Raw genomic sequence first — 19,434 nt, 5'->3', positions numbered from 1 at the left:
GCCCTCTGGCAGTTTGAAGCCATTGCTCTTTCATCCTGGAAGTACAAGCACAGTACAGAGCATCGGTGCTGTTACACTGTGACCTCCAGCAAGTCACCTCAGCCCAGCACTTCCAGCCTCCTCATCCTCACGGGGGGATAACAAGGCTCAACTTCCACTGCAGTAATTCAGGATGCTCTGACAGGAAGCCTGGAGTGCAGGGAACAGGTCCTGTTTGATAACAGGGCCAGGCTGGTCCTTCACTAACCTGCTCAAGGCCATCAGAGAGAGAGAGTGGTGACAGCAGGTTTTTGGGATATGGATGTCTGCCCTTGCTGGGAACAGGCCCGGGACCCAGGGACTCATTTTTCACAGGGCATTGAGCAGCCATTAGACATTAACGACTTTTGGCAACTGCTGACCTGGGTCAGATTCAAACCAATGACCCAAAAGGGAGATGTTTTGCTTTCCCCATCAGCAGCCCCTGGGAGCCATCCTGCACTGTGCTGCCTCTGGAAAAAAAAGGAGCTCAGAAAGGAAAGGCAGAGAGGTCCTGGGCTGCAGCACAGGGTAACCCTATCAACATGCACTGCAGATCCTGGCAGCCTTTTCCCCGGGAGGAATCAAAGCCTCATTGATACGTGAATTATGAATGAAACCTTAAGCTTTTAAACTTTTAACCTGTGCATTTCTAAGAAAGTCTTAATTTAGCCAGAGACATGGCAGGAAAGAACAATGGCTCGGTGGAAGGTACTGGATTTTCTGGGCTTTTAAAGTACACCCTTGTTTAAGATGAATATTTCATTTACCGAGCTATTCTGAGGGGAAAAGGGAAATTCTGACCCTCACTGACCAGGGACGTGAAGTGAAATCTGTGTTACACTGAAACTCGTGGATGAGACTGACTGACACCAACATCATCCCTCCTTCAATCCCAGCCCAGGGCTTCTGCTCCTTGCTCTCCCTCACATCCAAGTTTCTAATTTCAAGGCACACTGTGAAATGCTTCAGTGGTGAACAAACCACCCAACATGACCCACAGCCCGATGCCAGGGTGGAGACAGCACCCCAAAGCCCAGCACCCTCCCAGAACAGGAGTCCCACACCACCCCACACTCTGCTGTGCACCCCAGGCATGTTTTAGGCTGAGTCTTGCACTGTCCCACTCCACAGGGCAGCCGAGACAAGCTCAGGGACAGGCTTTGTCCAGCTCCTGTTTGTGAATTTATCCCCAGCTAAAGGGCCAGAAAAAAGCTCTGGGGAAGCAGCAAAGCAAGAATGGGGATTCAATGTGGCAGGGGTCAGGTCAGCTCACACCAAATAAAACCAGGGTGGGTCAGCTCAGTGGAAGTAACACTCATTAGAAGAATAAACTATATAATGAAGAGGGAAGGGGATGCTTTGCTCAGGTCTAGCAAGGCACTTAAACTTTATACCACAAGTACCAATCCTGTCCACTGGAGTTCACCCAAAAAATCGCCTTGCTGACCAGTGCTGAATGAGATTTTGTTTATTTTCTAGACAACTGTGGGCACATTGCTTCCATCAGCAGCAGAGCTGGCACAGAGCTGAGATGTGAGCAGAGCCAGGAACAAAATGAGCCAGAGCCTCCAGTCTTCTGCTGCCCTGCAACTGAGCTTTCTCCAGGACAAGGCTGCAGGGAACTGCTGGGGTAGAAATTGTGCAAAACCCAAACCCAGCCCAGAAGGGACACTGGTGTCACAGGAGGCACATGGCAGGACAGATCACAGAATCACAGAATACTTTGGGTTGAAAGGGACCTTAAAGATCATTTAGTTCCAACCCCCAACCATGGGCAGGGACACTTTCCACCAGCCCAGGTTGCTCCAAGTCCTGTCCAACCTGGCCTTGGACACTTCCAGGGATGGGGCAGCCACAGCTTCTCCCAAGCCTGCTGGGAATGTAGCTCAGGGCTTTAACAAACAAGCAAATTCTACTGATGTGCTTCAAGAAGTTACAATCCCCTTCTCCCAGCCCAGAGGCATCAGCAGGAGGGACACAGACCCATTTCAGCAACACAAAGGCTGTCACATCAATTTAAATTCTGAGGAAGTTTTGAAGCAAAGCAGGGAATTAGGTGATACTGCCTTAAATCACCACATGAGGGTCCTCCAGTGCTCAGAGGTCCAAGACCTGAGGAAAGGACCTGTTACTGGTTGAGACAGGGCAGGACTGGGCACAAAAAAGCAGCTAAGGAAGGATGGAGAGAAGGAGATGTGGTCTAGGGTGGACCCAGGGCTTGCCCACCACATGGTAGAAGATGCTGCTGCTCAGAACCAGACAGAACTGGGGCAGAAAAGGCAATGCCACCCTTGGGTATGCAAGGATTAGACATCATGAGCCAGCAAAGCTCCTCATTTTCAAAGGAGGGAAAGAAGGGCGAAAAAAAAAAAAAGCTTAAAAAACCCCAAAATCAATCAGCCACAAATTATAAATAAAAGAGATGAAAGTTAAGAGCGAAACGAAACAAAGCCCCAGGTGGCCTCTGCCTGGGGCACTCCTGCTAATTTTAGTTTCTCAGCTCTTCCCTGAGCCGTCTGCTTCCATGACTGTACAGTTTTAGAGCATTTACTTCACTGTGACTCCCTAAAATGTTGCACACGGGGATGGTCCAACCTGGGCATCGGTGGGAAAGGGGAAGGCAAGGAAAAGGTGTGTGGGACCAACCTCAGGGGGGACAAAACCAGTGGGTTTGGGTTCTTGAGCTGCTCTGGGTGGCCAAAGAGGTGGTTGCTGGCTGTGCCATCGTGTGTCCAGGTCAACACATCCTCAGAGCACAGGGATGGAGGGACAATTCCAGTATGGAAGTGAACGATCCTGCGCCCCTTCCAGCGCCGAGCAGGCACCAGGGTGTGCAGCCCCCTCCTGGGATTCCCTTGCACAAACCTCTCCCTGCGCCCTCCCCAGATGCTCAGTGATGCACCCACAGCCTCTCCCACCCCCACTCCCCCTCTCCCTGCCAAAACCCACGGCGGCCCTGCTGGGTGCTGGGTGCTGGAGGGGGGTTGGCCGGGCAGAGCCGCTCGGCAGCCACCACCACGAGAGAAAAGGCAGCGGCCTCACAGAAGCATCCTACACAGCAGAATGTATTTAAATACCTAATGAAGGAATAAATCTGGGAGAGGGAGACATTTACTGCATACTTATTCACACAGAGCCTTTGTGCAGGCAGGGGGGGCGGGGGGCTGGCACTGCAGCTGCGCCCCTCTGCCGGGGTAATGAATATGGCAGCATCCTATTAAATGAGGCTCTACCTGTCAGGGGGGGATATTGAGCACTCCCAGCCACCACATCCATTCCGGAGGACCCGTCTCAGCCACGACAAGATGCAGAACTCTTATCGACAGGCACCTTCCCAGGGGGCTCGGAGAGCAAACACCGCCGTGGGGGGGGACAGAGACAGATTGGGCCACTTTGCCTCTGCACAAGGCAGCAGGGCTTTTTTTTTTTGTAGCTTTTAATCCCCCCCCAAGGCAATATGTCAGAGGGTCGAAGTCATGAACTCATCCCATGGCACGGGGTGAGGCTGAAGGGCCGAGGGCTGTGCTGGGGCAGAAGCAGAACCTCGGACCAGAGGATGAGGGCGAAGATCCCAAGAGGACAATTAAGTCCTATTTGTGCCCTCAAGCCCTGAAAATGGGCTTCCTTCAGCCCAGCAGAGCTGGCTGGGCTTTTCCACCTGCCATTTTACCGCAGGTGGAAAAGCACAGTTTGCTTTTGTTGCTGTGAAGGAGCAAGACCCACCCGCTGCTGCATTGGAGCAGGGAAGGAGCAGCCCAAGGCCATGCAGAGACAAGCTGGGATGGGGTGGGTGCCTGGACAGAGCATATTGTGCTTGTCTGGGTTCAGAGGCACAAATGTCACAGCCCACAGAGGCTGAGCTGTACCCCACATCCCCAGACAGGCAGCAGGAGCTGCCACAAACCTGTGTGTTAAGAGCTGAATACCACAAAGTCCTCCCTGCCCTGGGCTCCCTCAGCCCTCACCACACACCACCAGCACCCCTCCCTGCAGGGCACAGGGTGGTGATGACACACAAGAGCTCAGCCATGAAGGCACTTCACATTTCAGGCAACTAAAGGCACAGGCAACTATTCCAGACAGTGCTGAGTGATGGAGCATCAGCACCCGCTGTGTTCCCACAGCCCTGAGCTCACACCCACCATCCCACAGCATCCCTGAGCCTCCAGCAGCATCCCTGAGCTTCCAGCAGCATCCCTCAGCCTCCAGCAGCATCCCTCAGCCTCCAGCCACCACTCAGCTCCCAGCTTTACCTCCCCCACCTCCCAAACACAGCCAAACTCATCTCGCCCTTTGCCTGCCCTTCTGCCTTCCCTCCCTCCCCCCTGATACAAAAGGTCGGGTTTGAAATTCAGGGGTCAGGAGGAAGAAATGGAGCGGGGTCACGGGTGAGAGAAGCAGAGAGGGGAGGAATTTCACCTCTCCAACCATTTGCTTCCATGAATCAGCAGCCTCAGAGCTCCTGCCAGGAGTGGGGGTGTTGGGATTGAGCAGGGTAGTGCAGAGGGGGCTCGTGGGGACAAGGGTGTCCCCCACCCCACAGCCCAGGACAGAGTAGCACAGCAGCCCCTCCCTCTCCTGCAGGATCCTCTCCCTCTTTTTTGTTTTCTTTTTTTGGCTTATCCCAAGCTTATCAAGATGCCAGCAAAAAAAAAAAAAAAAAACCCCACCTAAATGCCAAACCCCCAAAGCAAAGCTGCAGCAGAAATGGAGCGAGAGGAAATTAAAGATGTGCTTAACACATCTGGAGTTTACATTTTCCATCTGCAGAGCCGAGCGAGGCAGACGGAGAGAGGAAAGGTCCTTCAGGTTCCTCTCCAGGTGCCTGTTAAGGGGGAGGGAGTTTGGCTCATGTTGCCTCTTCACAAGTAGGGTCTGGGGTGAATAAATATATCATCCCACATTGCTCGTGTCATCACTGTGCCCTAAACACCAGCTTTTGGGGGTTTTTCTTTAATTTACATTATCACATAGACTCACTATCTGCCAGACACGTCCATTAGCCCTCCCTCTCCAAACTGCTCCACAGCCAGAGCCAGGCACTTTGGGAAAGCCTGGGAGGATTCCTGCCTGCTTGAGGATTTCACACTGGCCCCTCTCTGCTGTAAAGGTAAAAATAATTCCTGTGCACAGGAGGAAATGAATGCACCGAGCATCCCAATGAACTTGGAAGGTGGTTTAAAGAGAGAGGAGAGCAAGGGATGAACTGTAACCTCCCTCTCTGGAGTGACTACCACGCTTGGAGATGGACCATCACCATCCCTGTGTCCCTGAGCCTGGCAGTGATGCCCAGGAGAGAGGGCAGCCCCATTCCAAGGGAAGGTAGAGATCTCCACTGAGGAAGTGCAGCTGCCATTGGGAAATGTGCTGCGAGAGCAAAAAAAAAGCTGTTTTCATGTAAATGTCCCTAATAATAAAAGAGTGAGTGAAGAAAGCAACACATACAAACAGGAAATAGTACATTTGTGCTAGAGAAGCAAAAATGATTCTAAAAAAGAGAGCTTTATCAACAGATTCCAGAAGGCATTGGCTGTTCTTTAATGCTCCTCAAGGAATAACACACAGATCCTGCTGAACCTGGCCTGCCTCTGATCACAGGTTTCTTAACAATCCCAGCCTGGGTGCTGCACGCTTGGAAAACATTAAACTTGCTTGTTTTCTCAAGCAAATATTGAGCTGCTGTTCCTGCACCCCCTAACTGGTGTTTCGTGCTGCTTGCCCTGGATCTGCTCACAGCTCCTGCAGCCAGGGCTGCTGCATTTCCATGGCAATCCCGACTCCCAGGCTGCTGGGATCAGCCTAATCCCAGTCCAACCCAACCAGCGGCAATAGGGTTTCCCCTCTGCACAGGGGATTTGATTTGGGTTAGATATTGGGAAGAAATTCTCCCCTGTGAGGGTGGGGAGGCCCTGGCACAGGCTGCCCAGAGAAGCTGTGGCTGCCCCATCCCTGGGAGTGTCCAAGGCCAGGTTGGACAGGGCTTGGAGCAACCTGGGCTGGTGGGAGGTGTCCCTGCCCATGGCAGGGGGTGGAATGAGATGATCTTTAAGGTCCCTTCCCACCCAAACCATTCTGTGATTCTATGATGAAACACTTTGCTTTTCTCAGTGAGGTGGATCCCTTCCTCTCTGACCAAGCCCCTTTAACCACCCAAGCCCCTAAAGATCAACGTTTCACTCTTGCAGGGAGGGGGTAAATCCAGTCCAAACTGCCAAAAGTAAGTCCAAAGGTAGGTCTCTGGTGTTTATAGCTGACAAGTTGCCAGTTGTGCTCCTCAACAGCTTCCTGGAGTGAGAAAAGGAGCTCAGAACCCTCAGTCCCTTCCCCTCACAGCAGCACCGAGTTTACAAGCAACAGAGAAACAGGAGACAATGTCTGTTTGTCCCTTGATAAGTGTCCTACTAGTTCAGTGGGAAGGGGGCTGGAATCACGGGGGCAGCTCTCACAGCAGCTGGGCTGATGAGGGAATTCCCACTTCAGCTTTTAATTAATAAGAGCGAGCTGCAGGACAGAGCTCCAGCAGGAAAAAAAAAAAAAACAAAAGCGCGGCAAGAAACTCTCCAACAGCTCCTCAGAGGAGCAGAACCACGAGTGAAACACCAGTGTGGCACTGGGAAAAGGTGGCACAGGGACCAGCTCACCATGGCAGAGCTCCCCTCAAGTTGAGAGCCCTGGAAAAATCAAATATCAGCTCTACCCCGTGCAACAGGATGTGCTCTGATCCGAAAGGTACAATATTTACACACATTTATCAGTTGATTACTAACAGCGAGGGTCAGTATTTATTTTGTTTTCTTTGCAGTTTGGGTTGCAATGTAGATTTACACACATTTATCAGTTGATTACTAACAGCAAAGGCAAGTATTTGTTTTGTTTTCTTTGCAGTTTGGGTTACAAAGTAGATTTCAGGCGAACTCCCTGCGATGTCAGACAGTGCTGTTTGTTATCTCCTTTCCTGGTGGGAGAAAGCAGCCTTGCCCATGTTTCAAACTCCTCAATCTCTCTCTCACTATACCTGAACCTTCCAGATATTCTAATTATTTATTTCTCAATAACAAGACCAGGTTCCCAGCGTGAAAGGCTCTGCACAAAGAAACCACGAGAAGAAAAGCAGAGAGGGTCACAGCCTGCTGCCCTTTCCCTTCAAAGCTCTGCAGAATGATTTAGCCCAAATATACTCAAGAAGTGCAGTTGGTCTGCGAGTCAAAAGGAAGGGGGAAGGTGGGAGGAGGGGACCCTGGTTTTATTCCAAGTCTGCCATTCATCAGCTTAAGCGTGTGAGACCAAAGGGAGCCCCTTCGTGGTACAAAGTCTCTCGGAGTGAGGAGCTTTAAGAGCGTCGGGCAAAAAAAAAAAAAAAAAAAAAAGCAGCAAAGAAGCTCGGGAGGGGAAAGCAGGCAGAAGGATGCTCTGTTTTCCCACTAATAAGCCGGTGGCTGCGGGATGACGAGCAAAAGCAAACATCACATTAGTCAGCCAAACGTTCCCTCCGAGCCGCGAGGTTGCAGGCTGAGAACGCTCCCGGCCGCTGGGGAAGGTAAGAGCTCCCAGCTGGAGGGGCAGCGCTGTTTATTCCAGAGACCTTGTTTTACCCCAGCGCCTCCTCCTCACCCTTTTCGCCTTTACTTTGAGCAGCTCGAGGGACCGACTCTTCTCCCCGGCTAACAGGGGTCTCAGACTGGCCTCCTCTCCGAGCAGCAAATGCAAATCACCCTCTAAGTTAGTGGCAATGACCAAACTTCACAGTCCCCACTGCTTTTAATGAGCTGGGAAGGGGGGGGGAAGAGGCCGAGGCAAGACAAACAATTACCACCTACAGTCCCCCAGCGCTTTGTGCTGCCTGGATCCCAGCTTTCCAGGATGCTCGGGCTGGTTTGAGGATGCTCAGGCTGGTTTGCCTAAGGCCTGCAGGCAGGTTTATGAGATTAAAGCCCAGCACACAATAAATAATTTAGCGGCTAACCACAAAAAAAAAAAGAAAAAAAAAAAGAAAAAAACCCCGTGCTGTATAAGAACGAGGCTGTATGATGTGTACATTCATTTTAAATGCACATCACTTTCATCTACATGTATCTATTTGATGCAAAGACGTGTAACCGTGTGAGGAGGAACAGCCAGGAGAGGTGCCGGGTCCCCGGCTGAGGCAGGCAGGGAATGTCGGGACAAATGCTGATGAAGCCTCTTGCTAATTATTCCAGCCTGCCCCTGCTGCTCCCTGCACTCCCCTGTTTGCATCCATGTCCAAGGAATCAGAATCTAAACCCTTCCTGAGCCACTTATTCCTCCCCATCCTCCCAGTATGGACGGGCAGCAACTGGGGGAAGCTGCTCCTGGCTCAGCACTGACCAGGAGCAAACCCCATGGGTCACACCCTGGGCAGCATCCCCTCTTTTGGTGGGTTTGATGGTTGGATTTGATGACCTGAGAGGTCTTTTCCAGCCTTTATGGTTCTGTGGTTGCACAGGTTTTGTGGGATGGCAGCACCTCAAGGCTGGCAGTGGTTCCTGGAGCACAGGGCTGGGAAAAGGCTCGTGATGTTACAGACACAGGATGGATGCACAGGGAAACCTGCCTGGCAGATGGGAATTGCTGCCACGTCTCCTCAGTCCCAGCCAGACTGTTCTGTGACCAGAAACTTCCCTTTCAGTGTCCTCAGGGCTCCCCCAGCCCCAGGTGGGACACGGCCACGCTCAGGGGTGTAAATCACAATTTGAGTTACAGAGCAGAAAACTGCAAGCTCCAGTAACATATTCTCATGTCAGCTCAACAAAACCGGCGGGTAACACGAGAAGAAGGATGTGAGCACCCTCACCCTCACAGGACCACCACCTATCTCTCCCTGTACCTCATCAGCATCATCTGAGATTGCTTTGAGACACATCTAATGAATGACCCTCATCTTCCAACCTACAGCAAAGGGGAAAAAAAACCCCACAACCAAAACCTAAAGGCGTGGAAAGGCTGAATGCAGCAGTGTGAATGCAGGGGGGAGGCTGGGAGACAGCCAGGAGGTGCTACCACTGCTGGTAACAGCAGCAGACACGTTCAGACTTAGTGTTTTATTGTTATTTTTGTCCAAGCCACAGCCAGGAAAGCCCGTGACCATTCCACAAACTCCAGGGAATGTCTCTGGTGCAAAATTCCCCTGGGTGCTGCATTCCCCAACCCCAGGAGCTCCTCAGAGCAGGCAGGGGTTTGTATCCCTGTGTTATTTCCAGGCTGGGCTGCCTGCAGAGAGCTCCCTGAAGGGCTGGGAAATGCAGGCTTTGCCTCTCCAAGCATCTCTGCAGGAATGGAAGGAGGGTCATAAAAGGCAGGGGGAGGTGGGGAGCCCATGCATCATCACAGGCATAATGGGCTCGTGCTGATATAGGGACTGGCCACATCCCGGGCCCGCCTGCCCGGCGCATCCATAAATATCCGGCAGATGCTCCAGTGATGGATTTGCCCTGGCAAACCAGGCAGTATTTTACAGCCCTGCTGAGGCTGTCGCTGCCCTGCCCTGCAGAGAAAGGCAACAGCACCAACAATGGCCTCTAAACTTGAGTAGGGGATTGAGGAAATATTAAAGGTGGCATCAGTCACACACAGGGGAAGCCCAACAGCAATCCCGGCACAGACCGTGCTGCTTTTACACGGCATTCCCTTCCCTGATTGTCCCTAAATCCCAACCTTTTTGCAGCAGCAGCAGCTCAGGGGCTGTGCCAGTACCCAGGACTCTTCCTGCAGATTCCCTCGTCTCTTCCCAGCACATTTGTGGTTTCCACATTTGTTTTTACTGCCTCGAGGAGGCATTTATAGAGGCAACATTGCATGGTCTTCTCACAGTATTTCTTGCCACCCAGGGATTTAAGATCTTACAAATGGACCAAAACCTATGTTATTTTGACCTCTGAGGATTTTAAAAGCCTGCAGAAAAATATGTATATAGTAAAGAAAGCATGAACTTCTTGACTCGTAAGTAGAAAGGCAAGAGTCCAACAGTGCCCTACCCCCAAAAACCAACAACATCCAGAACACAGCAACCCCTTCAGATTTACACTCAGAGGAAAGCAGGGGCAGCCAGAAAAATAAATTCACAAAATAGTTTGGTATTTTCTGATATTTTTCACCAAGATCACTTCAAGAAGAAACTCATTATTGAACGAGATGAAAGCGGAGCGAAACGGAGGAGGAATAACTTCTGCCTCACTTCATGCTCATAAAGGAGATAATACCTCTTAGACAACGTGTGGGGATTAATTATCTTCCAAATATATCAAAGGAAAAAAAAAAAAACTTAGTTGGATGGGGCGCTGAGCAACCTGGCCTAGGTGAAGGTGTCCTTGCTCATTGCAGGGAGTTGGACCAGATGGCATTTAAAGGTCCCTTCCAACCCAAACCATTCCATGATCTGGGAGGCAGGATGTATTCCATGCAGGGGCCTGTCCAGCCTGCACTAGCTCCACTTCATTTAGAACTGAACAAAAATCTTGAGTCGGATTTTTTTATTTTTTTTTTTTGTTCATTTGCCCTCCAAAATCTCCAAGTTCGATTTTTCAAGGTGCCTGAACCTGCGGAAGACCCACAGTCATCCCCAGCTCACAAGCCAAGAAACAAGATTAAAGCAGACTCAGAGCCCACCTGGCTCCATTTCACATCCACAGCATTTCCTGAACACCTGCCCCTTCGCTCTCCAGCAGCTATAAAAATATGTGCCAACTTCTCAGTCTTTTTTTCTTATTTTACTTGCTCTGGCAGGCAACAGATAACAGAACCAGAGATGTGATGCTGGGAGAAGAAGAGACCAATTTTATGTCGCTAAGAAGTGGCAGGGACACTCCTGAATGCTCAGAACCAGAGTCTAGAGGGATTTGGCAGCTCTGCCCCTTCTCCAGCCCCAAAATACACACATCAGTGCTCTCCTCTGGCTGCCATCACTTTTCATATTCCCTTGCACGAATTCCAATTAATAAGTAAGACTCCAACTTCTGGCTATGAACAGTAACAAATGTAAGGGGACCATCGAGCATTCTGGGGACCCGTTTCTGAGGTCAAAGTTTGACTGCACCTTTTTTTACACAGATGGCAGCAAAGGGGAATTACTTTCTGAGTCTTGAAAATCCTCATTTAGGAAAAAAATTAATCCCTGCTCCTCCAACCACACCAGAGCAACCACCAGCGGTGCAGTACTAAACAAATACCCCCTTATTTCACATTCTGGGGCAAGAAACAGACTTGTTTCCCGGACCTTTCAATTAAACAACTTCTTCAGTGAAACAAGAACCATCTGCCATCTTCCACCTCTGCTGGGACGTGGAGATCTGTGCCCTGGGGGTGACGGGATGACCATGGACCCAGCAAAGCCCCCGACGTGAAAACCTACAGCTAAAACCAGGCTTCCTCTTTGGAAGGAACCCGAAATGGATGATTTTCCTCCGTTCAATAACAGCCTGATGTCCTCTTGGCTTCTCCACACGCTGATGCAACGGAGTTTTTCCTGAAGTGCCACGGAATGTGCGTGCGGGGGCGATAATAAAGGATAAATTGAAAGGATGAGATAACCATCCATAGAATGAAGTCATTTAAGGACAGGTTCGGACATATATATTTCATCGTGAAAGAACTATTTTATTCCCCACTAATGGAACAGATTGAATCAGCCAAGCTGAATAAAACTATCACGTCCCAAGACGTAACAACACACTTAGAGCTCGCCTTTCCCGCGGCTGCGGAATCCAGTCGGTTCCCGCTGTCCCTTGGAAAAGGGGAGGGTTGGGAGCAAGGACAGACATTGCACCACACAGCCAGGGGTTCAGCAGGTGAACAGGAGTGTGATTCCATCGTGAAAATGAGTCACAGCACTTCTCCTGCAGCTCTTTGGGGGTGACCTGCCCCGCTGGGATGGATTGGAGCCACGTCCAGTGCGGCTGTTGTGGGGACAGGGTGTTACAGGGGTTCAGAACAGTGTCTGATGCCCATTTATCTGGGTGTGATTTGAGATGCAAATGCTCTCCTTCACCTCAGGGCACCAGAAACAACAACCACACCCGGGCTCTGGCCTGGAGCACTGAAGTTTGCCCAGCCAGTGCCTCACACCTCCGGCATCTCCGAGGTTAAATCCTTATCGCCACTGAGCAACTCACTGCTGGGTGAGAACCAGGTACAGCGTCACTGTTCCTGCTCTTCCCTCACATTTACCACCCAGGAGCATCCCCAGCTCATGTGAGGGTAGGCAGGGCTGCAGGAACTGCACGTTTCCCACAGCCAGCACGAACAGCACGATGGCAAAACAACACCAAACAACACCCAGCCGGCGTCGTCAGACACAGAAGAGACATTTATTTATTCTTGATCACAAACATTGTCCTCGGTCGACAAGCTGAATGAAGGGCACTTCACTGATTTATTAGATCTAATAAGAAACAGACCTCTCGGGATGAAACACAAGATTGATTTTCAGTGGTGAGCTTTGCTGCCATCCCAGAGCCTGACGAGATGAAAGCAGGCACGCACAGGGACAGAGGGCTGAGACAGCACTGGGCAGCAGGAAGAAATGGGAAGATTTGCATGAGGAAGGAGAGATGAGATGAAAAGGAAACAAGGCAACAGCAGCCCTTCAAATTGAGGGTTACTCTTTTCTCCCTGCAATCCTCCTCTCTCCCACTATGGATCTTAAGAGCAGCAAACTGCTGGGAAGTTTAAAGGCAACTCCTGCAAAGTTCTTGGGGAAACCTCCAAGCGGGACCCTCCCCGTGCATCTGCCTTTCAGAGGAGCCCCTCTAAATACAGCCAGTGTAATTTTCACATCAGTCTCAGCATCTACCAGGCAAACCACATTAACTGAGTTCCGTGGATGCCGTTTTCCATCAGGAAAAAGACAACTAGCACAGCAGTGCTTAGCTTGAGGCCCTATTAATAGCAGCCCTAATTATATGGCTGCAAATTTAATTCATAGCAATGATTAGTGTCAAAATCAAAGGCATCACGCATCAATATTGATGGAATTGTATGAAGCCCATAAACAGAACAAGCAAGCTGACACATCTGCCCCCAGCACTTAGTTGCTGTTAACTGTTGCATTAATGTCCCTTCTAATTTTGCTGGATGAAAATTGTTTTATTGGTGGAATCCACAATTCTGAATGGTAATGTCTCTAACATGATCCCCTCCCAAAGCCAGGAGATGCTCTGGGAGGAGAGCTGCAGGGAGAACTGCATCCCACCTCCCTGGGCTTCACCCAGCGGGTCACGGCACCACCAGCACATTTTGCTTTTCCCCCACTTGGATAAAGCTGCTGGGGAGCAGTGGTTCCCCAAAACAGCACGTGTGGGGGGTTCTGGGGGTGCAGACATTTCGTACAGGATGTGCACTGAGTGACCCACAAGTCCCTCTGAGCCCTCACCATGTACAGGTGGGCTGCAATAAGAGGCAAGTGGGGTGGCAGAGCAGGAAAACTCCTCCTCCAGCACTGAGTTTTAATAGATCCACTGATTCACCCTTCTCCCTTCAACAGTAACCAAGGACAGGCAAAGCACAAACCAGAACCACCAGTTGCAGGAGGAGCAGCTGACCAGTGTGGATCAGCCACAGCAGGTGCAAGCACACCCTCCACCCAAACACAAACCCTGACCCCAGCAAATGCTCTGCTCCCCTGCAGGGACAATGCCAAGTTCACTGATTTTATCGATTTGTCACAGCTTTGGTACCAAAACCCCTCTGGTGCAGCCCTGCTGATCCCACAGACCCCAGGGCTCCAAAACCAGCAAAGCAAGAGGTGAGTTCAGGCTGGGAAAGCTGCCAGCCCTGCCACGGGGCTCTGCACAACTTCCCAGCAGACAGAGAACTTCCTTCACACCCCAGCCAGTGCTGGATGCTGGGAGGAGCAGGGAGGGGCTTCAAATGTACCCGGGAAACAGGGAAAAAGGTCGAGCTGGACAGCGTGGGGCTGTAGCAGAGTGCAGGCAGGGATATCTGGGGCTCGGGGACCTTCAGCATTCCACTCCTTTGGAGGAGAGAGCCTGAAGCAGCAGCAGCTGCTCTCCCAGGGACCGTGGCAGGAGGAGTTGGGTGAATAACTAATGGCTGAAGGACATCAGTGAGATAACACAGCGTTTTCAGTAAGGAATTCTCACTGGGGAAGCACAGGCAAATTTGAAAGACTTCAGAGCTGGCTCCCCTGACTTCACTCCAGCTGCACAAAAGTGTCTTCTCTGAAACCCCAGACTGAGGACCAGCTTGTTTCCAAAGGAAATCAGCAGCTGTGGGTGAGGGAATAGGTGTGATGTAGCTCTCAGACATTAATTGTCTGGGCAGATATGCAGTGGGGGAGGATATGAAGGAGATCAGGTGGATGAGATGTCTATCCACAGATCTCTGGCACTTACAGAGGTGTGTACATTTTTACCATCCTCATTTCACAGATGGGAGAGGAGAGATATGGAAACAGTCCTGAGCATCCTGAGCACTTGCTGACATCAAGACATGTCTGGTCTTGGAACAGGCACAAAAACTGGAGACAACTTGTCAACTTCCCACCAGGTCTGCAAATGCCTCCTCTGCAGCGAGAGCCCCACGGGCCCCACAGTTCAGTGCAAAGCTGCTTCCCACGCTTCACCTGGCCCCTCTTGGGCCGTGCAAAAGATAATCCCACGTGTCAAACGAGGAGAGATTTACTAAAACTGTAGACAGGACAGCCAGAGTTAGAGAAAAACAACATCCTCAGCCCCAGAGCTGGGAGGACAGGACTGTGACTGTCCCAGTTAACAACGGGGGGCAGGGATGCCCTCAGCTGCAGGCAGCTCTGCTACGTGGGAAATAAGGGCAGATGCCACGAAAGCCTGGCTGTAGGGAATGTCTGGAGTGAATTTACTCCAGAGATCGACCTATTTTCTTCCACCAGGTGGAGGATTCCAGGTGAAGAGTGGACAGTGAAGCATGAATAGATTAATTCTGCATCAAAAAGGTGTTCAGCGTAGACTAGCACAAGGAATTAAACCCTGCTGAAGACACTGCTTCTTCTGTAATCCTACATAATTCATGGAACAGGACTGTGAATACCTCGTGTGCAGGCACAGGCTGTTTGCTTTTACTGCCTCTAAATGAGGCAACTTCCCTCTCCCCCCAAAAAAAACCCTGCAAAACAGCAAGCATCAGGCTGCCTGGCTGGCTCAGAGCTTGGCATGTGCATCTGTGATGTGCTGAGGCCTCCTCTTCCATCCATTTAGCTAAAAAAATCCTGGCTCTCCCCTGTGCCACGGCAGGGGGAGCAGGGAAGTGAGGGGCTCTGCTTACAAACCCCCCTCTCCCCCACGTTCAAAATTGCCCCACTGACACTCGAGAGGCACCAGGGAGGCACCTAATTTACTACTACTCAGCACTTGTAAAGTGCTGAATGAATATTAATGAGCTGATGTAATTAAAATGATGCAGACATTCAAGTGTAGTATCTGCCTGTCCTTGGATCTTCCTGGATAGATGAGGAAGAAATTCCCTGCTGCTTAAGGACACAAAAAATTAACAGCCTGCTGTTGATTACATTTGTTAACTCTTTCCCTGGTATGAAGAAGCGGGGTCTGCATTTAGCAGGTTCACCTAATGCTGTCATTTATAGCTGAGGTTAATTTGAAGGATTTCAGCTTTCCAGAGCAGCATTTCCAAGGCTGGATTTGCTGGAGCTGGATCAGACTTCTGCACCCACTGATGAGCTGGATTCCAGCTGCAGCTCCAGCCCCAAAGACCAACCAGGGTCTCACACACCTCTGCTCACACCCCATGGCCAATTCCACACCCCTTTTAAATATGAAACTCCTGGTCCCTTCCAAGTCAGAATATCCTATGATTTTATGACTCAGAAGCAGGGAAATCCCAGTTGGACTTTAAAATCCTAAAACTCATTCAAGGTCAAGTTGGACAGGGCTTGGAGAAACCTGATCTAGTGGAAAGTGTCCCTGCCTATGGCAGAGGGTTGGAAAAAGGAAAGCTTGAAGTTTCCTCCCAACTCAAACCGTTCTGTGACTCTCAACTGAGCCCCCCCAGACCTCTTTGCTGGGGGAGGGAACCAGGAGAAGCATCTCTTTGCCCTGGGCAAGTAGCACCAGTGCTCTTGATGAAGAGGGCAAGGAGTGTTATCTTCCAGGACTGATCAATCATCCAACTGTCAGGGGGAAGAGCAGGAGGTAAGAGGCAGAGGGAAGCAGTAGGACTTTGCCCTGAGGTTTGGTTCCAAAAGCAGCCAAATTAACCCATTCCTGTCTCTCCATGGCCAAACATCCTGCCACCATCAGCAATTCTGCCATCACCAAAATCTTTCTAACTCACAGTCTTCTACCCAAGTTGCAGAAGGATTGCTGGGAAAGAACTCAAAACCACTCCAAGATTTCCATAGGTGTGTCAAAAGAGGGGGAATGATCCAAGACCTTGGATACAGCGTGCTGAGGTTCACTGAAATTCCAAGCCAGCTCCTCACTTTTCCCTAATCAGACCGGCCCATTATTGCCCTGGTAATTTCGGCATCAGCCCCACAAACACACACCACAGGTCACAGAATGATAAAACCCAAAAATCCCAGACAAACATCATGTCACACCCAGGCAGGCAGTGCATGAGGAGCTGGCTGGGGCTGAGACCCCCATTACCCTGCTGCTGCTGAGGGAACTCACTGGCTGGAAGGGCAGGAAGGTGCCCTCAGCCCACGCCATGACATGCTCTGGAGCTGGAATGCCACAGAGCCACAGGAACTGTGTGGCCTCGATTTGTCCCTTTCCCAGGACCATCCTGCAGCACCTTTCCCAAACCTTGGCACTTCAACACAAACCACAGCAACACCCCTCTGTGCTAACGGCGCTGAGGGATGAACTCTGCCTCACCAACAAGGCTCTTGGTGACCCAAACCCTGCAATTCCTGCTCCTCACTGACTCCCGGCTTCGCGCTGGGAGACGCCTGCGAGACACAGCAACAGCAACGGGCATCAGAATCCCCTGAGAGAGAGGAAGAACAGATCTTGTCTCTCTGAAGCCACGGACACGAGCTTACCTTCTTCAGCTTGCCACTCTTGGTGCCCACGAACACCACGCTGTAGCCGTTGTAGACGTAGGAGGCCACGGACGTCATCCTGTCGCGGCTGGAGGTGAAGAGCGTCACCCCGTCCACTGGTGTAGAGCCCCCCAGGGGCTGGTTGATGTCGAGCCCACAGAAGTTGTCATCGATGGGGACTGGCTGGAAAGACAAGGTTTTTGGGGTGGTTGTGAGTGAAGCAGAGCACGGGGCAGCCCCACACGCTCGGGGTCACGCGGAGGGGAGCCGGCGGTGCCGCCCCCTGCCAGCCTCAGCCAACTTCCCCAGTGGCTTGTTCCCTTCCCTTTGCCATCCCTTCCTTTCACTGTCATCACCAGCTCCCTGGTAAGAACACGGGCTGAAGGGGAAGAGCACTACAACTGTTCTGCTTTCGGGGAAACTGAGGCACGGAAAAATTTATCCTATTCATAGAATAAGAGAATCAGCCGGGTTGGAAAAGACCTCTGAGATCATCAAGTCCAACCCTTGATCCAACCCCGCTGTGGTTCCCAGCCCACGGCACTGATGCCACATCCAGTCTCATCTTGAAAACCTCCAGGGATGGAGAATCCACCACTTCCCTGGGCAGCCCATTCCAATGGCTGAGCACCCTCTCTGGAAAGAATTTCTTCCTGATATCCGGCCTAAAGCTCCCCTGGCACAGTTTAAGACCCAGCCCTCTTGTCTTACTGAGAGTTGTCTGAGAGAAGAGACCAACCCCCCCCGGCTCCCCCCTCCTGTCAGGGAATTGTAGAGAGTGATGAGGTCTCCCCTGAGCCTCCTCTTCTCCAGGCTAAACCACCCCAAGCAAGCTCGTATTCCACAGGGCCAGGGGTTGATCCCAGCTCTTGAGGGCCACCGCGGCCAACATCCAGAGCATCCTTACCGCTTTAGTGCACTGGACATCCTTCCCCAGCAGCCAGTTGAGCTCCAGGTTGCCCTCCCCCTGGTAGCAGGACTGCAGGCGGTCCTTGATCTGGGCGTTGACGGCTCGGATGGGGAAGACGCAGAGCGCGGAGTCGTCGGGCGGCTGGTGGTACTGCTTCTGCCCCTTGGAGAAGATGGCAAAGAGGACGTCCTCCTGGGCAGTGATGTTGAGGGACCTGGCCAGCACGTCCCCCGGCTTGGAGAGGTACGCTGCCTGCAGCAGGCGGTACTCCGTGTCCCCCTTGACGCAGCCGAAGGGCAGAGACACGTAGGAGTGGAACTTGGGGTCGTCCTTGCAGAGCCGGACGATGCGGGAGGTGTAAAAGAGGTCGCTGGCGGAGTTGATGGAGACGCCCTCGGGGGTCTCGGGCTGCACAGTCAGAAAATACACAAAGTTGCCGCTGGCGAAGCCGTAGATGTAGAAGATGTCAAAGTGCGAAACGAGGGCCAGGGTGTCTGAGGGGATTTTGATGAGGGACGAGACAAAGTCGCTGTGGAGCTCGTAATCCAACATCGCCGACGACTCCGGGTCCCGGGGCAGTTTGCGGCTGGAGAGGGTGGGGAAATAATCCTGCTTCCCATCCACGGCCGTGCCGATGAAGAGCTTCCCGTCCTCGCCCTCTGAGCGCACGATCACGCCGTACATGGTGCCCGTCTTGTTGACGCTGGAGAGGTAGTGCTCCTTCTTGTGGGAGGGCTCCACCAGGATGAAGAGGTCGTCGAGGCGCAGCAGCTTGCAGACCCCCTGGTAGAGGCTGCCACAGGCCAGCAGCCGGTTCTCCGAGTAGTCAATGATGAGCAGCTTGTTGACGTTGTTGGTGAGGGTGAGGATCTCGCTGCACGGCTGGACGATGAGGGGTGGGTAGCAGGATTTGTTGTCCTCCTCGGGACCGGTTTTGTGAGCCACCAAAATGGTCAGGTTACCCGAGAGCTTGTAAACCCTGTTGATAGCCCCAACGTAGACTGCGCCGGTGCCTTGGTGCACGGTCAGGTGGTTGAACGTCCAGTCCCGGTTCTCGGAGTGGAAGGTGCTGAACAAGGCATTGCTGGACACGCTTCGGGAGAGCGATGCCAGGAAGAGACAGAGCAAAGCCACTGACCAGCCATCAGAGTCCAGTGCCCGAGGCCAGTTCCTCCTCTGATCCATCCTGGGAAAGGCAAACTCCGTGTTCCCCGCGCGCGTCCTGAGCCCCAGCAACGTCCCTCACATGGTTCTGAGGAAAGAAAAGAAGCAGGCAGAGCAAAGGATTAGATCCAGTGTGCCCTGCAGATAAAATTCAAAGGAGGCTTTCTAATTACACAGTCCTTGAGATAAAGTGAGGGTGTCTCTGAGCGCAACAAGAATTAAGCAGGTCTGTTTCTCACAGTCTCCCAACTTACTGGTGAGCAGTTCAGGCTTGATATTTTGCCACTTGGTGCAGCCTCTGCATGTTAATTTGTTGTGTGGTTTA

The 19,434-nt window shown here is 51.7% G+C and overlaps 1 protein-coding gene across 1 annotated transcript in view; it reads right to left on the bottom strand.

Moving 5' to 3' along the window:
* Window positions 1-19,193, bottom strand: part of PLXNA2 (plexin A2) — a 145,545-nt gene extending 126,352 nt beyond the window's left edge. The window contains 2 exon segments of the mRNA XM_017821409.1: window positions 17,036-17,218; window positions 17,943-19,193. Coding sequence (XP_017676898.1) covers window positions 17,036-17,218; window positions 17,943-19,130 — 1,371 coding nt within the window. The 5' untranslated portion in view covers window positions 19,131-19,193.
* Between the last annotated feature and the right edge of the window lie 241 nt (window positions 19,194-19,434).

This window comes from Lepidothrix coronata, unplaced genomic scaffold (genome assembly GCF_001604755.1).
Source record: "Lepidothrix coronata isolate B3197 unplaced genomic scaffold, Lepidothrix_coronata-1.0 Scaffold90, whole genome shotgun sequence".
Lineage (NCBI taxonomy): Eukaryota > Metazoa > Chordata > Aves > Passeriformes > Pipridae > Lepidothrix > Lepidothrix coronata.
The sequence above is the reverse complement of the archived record's forward strand: the minus strand, read 5'-3'. Positions and strand labels throughout refer to the sequence as shown.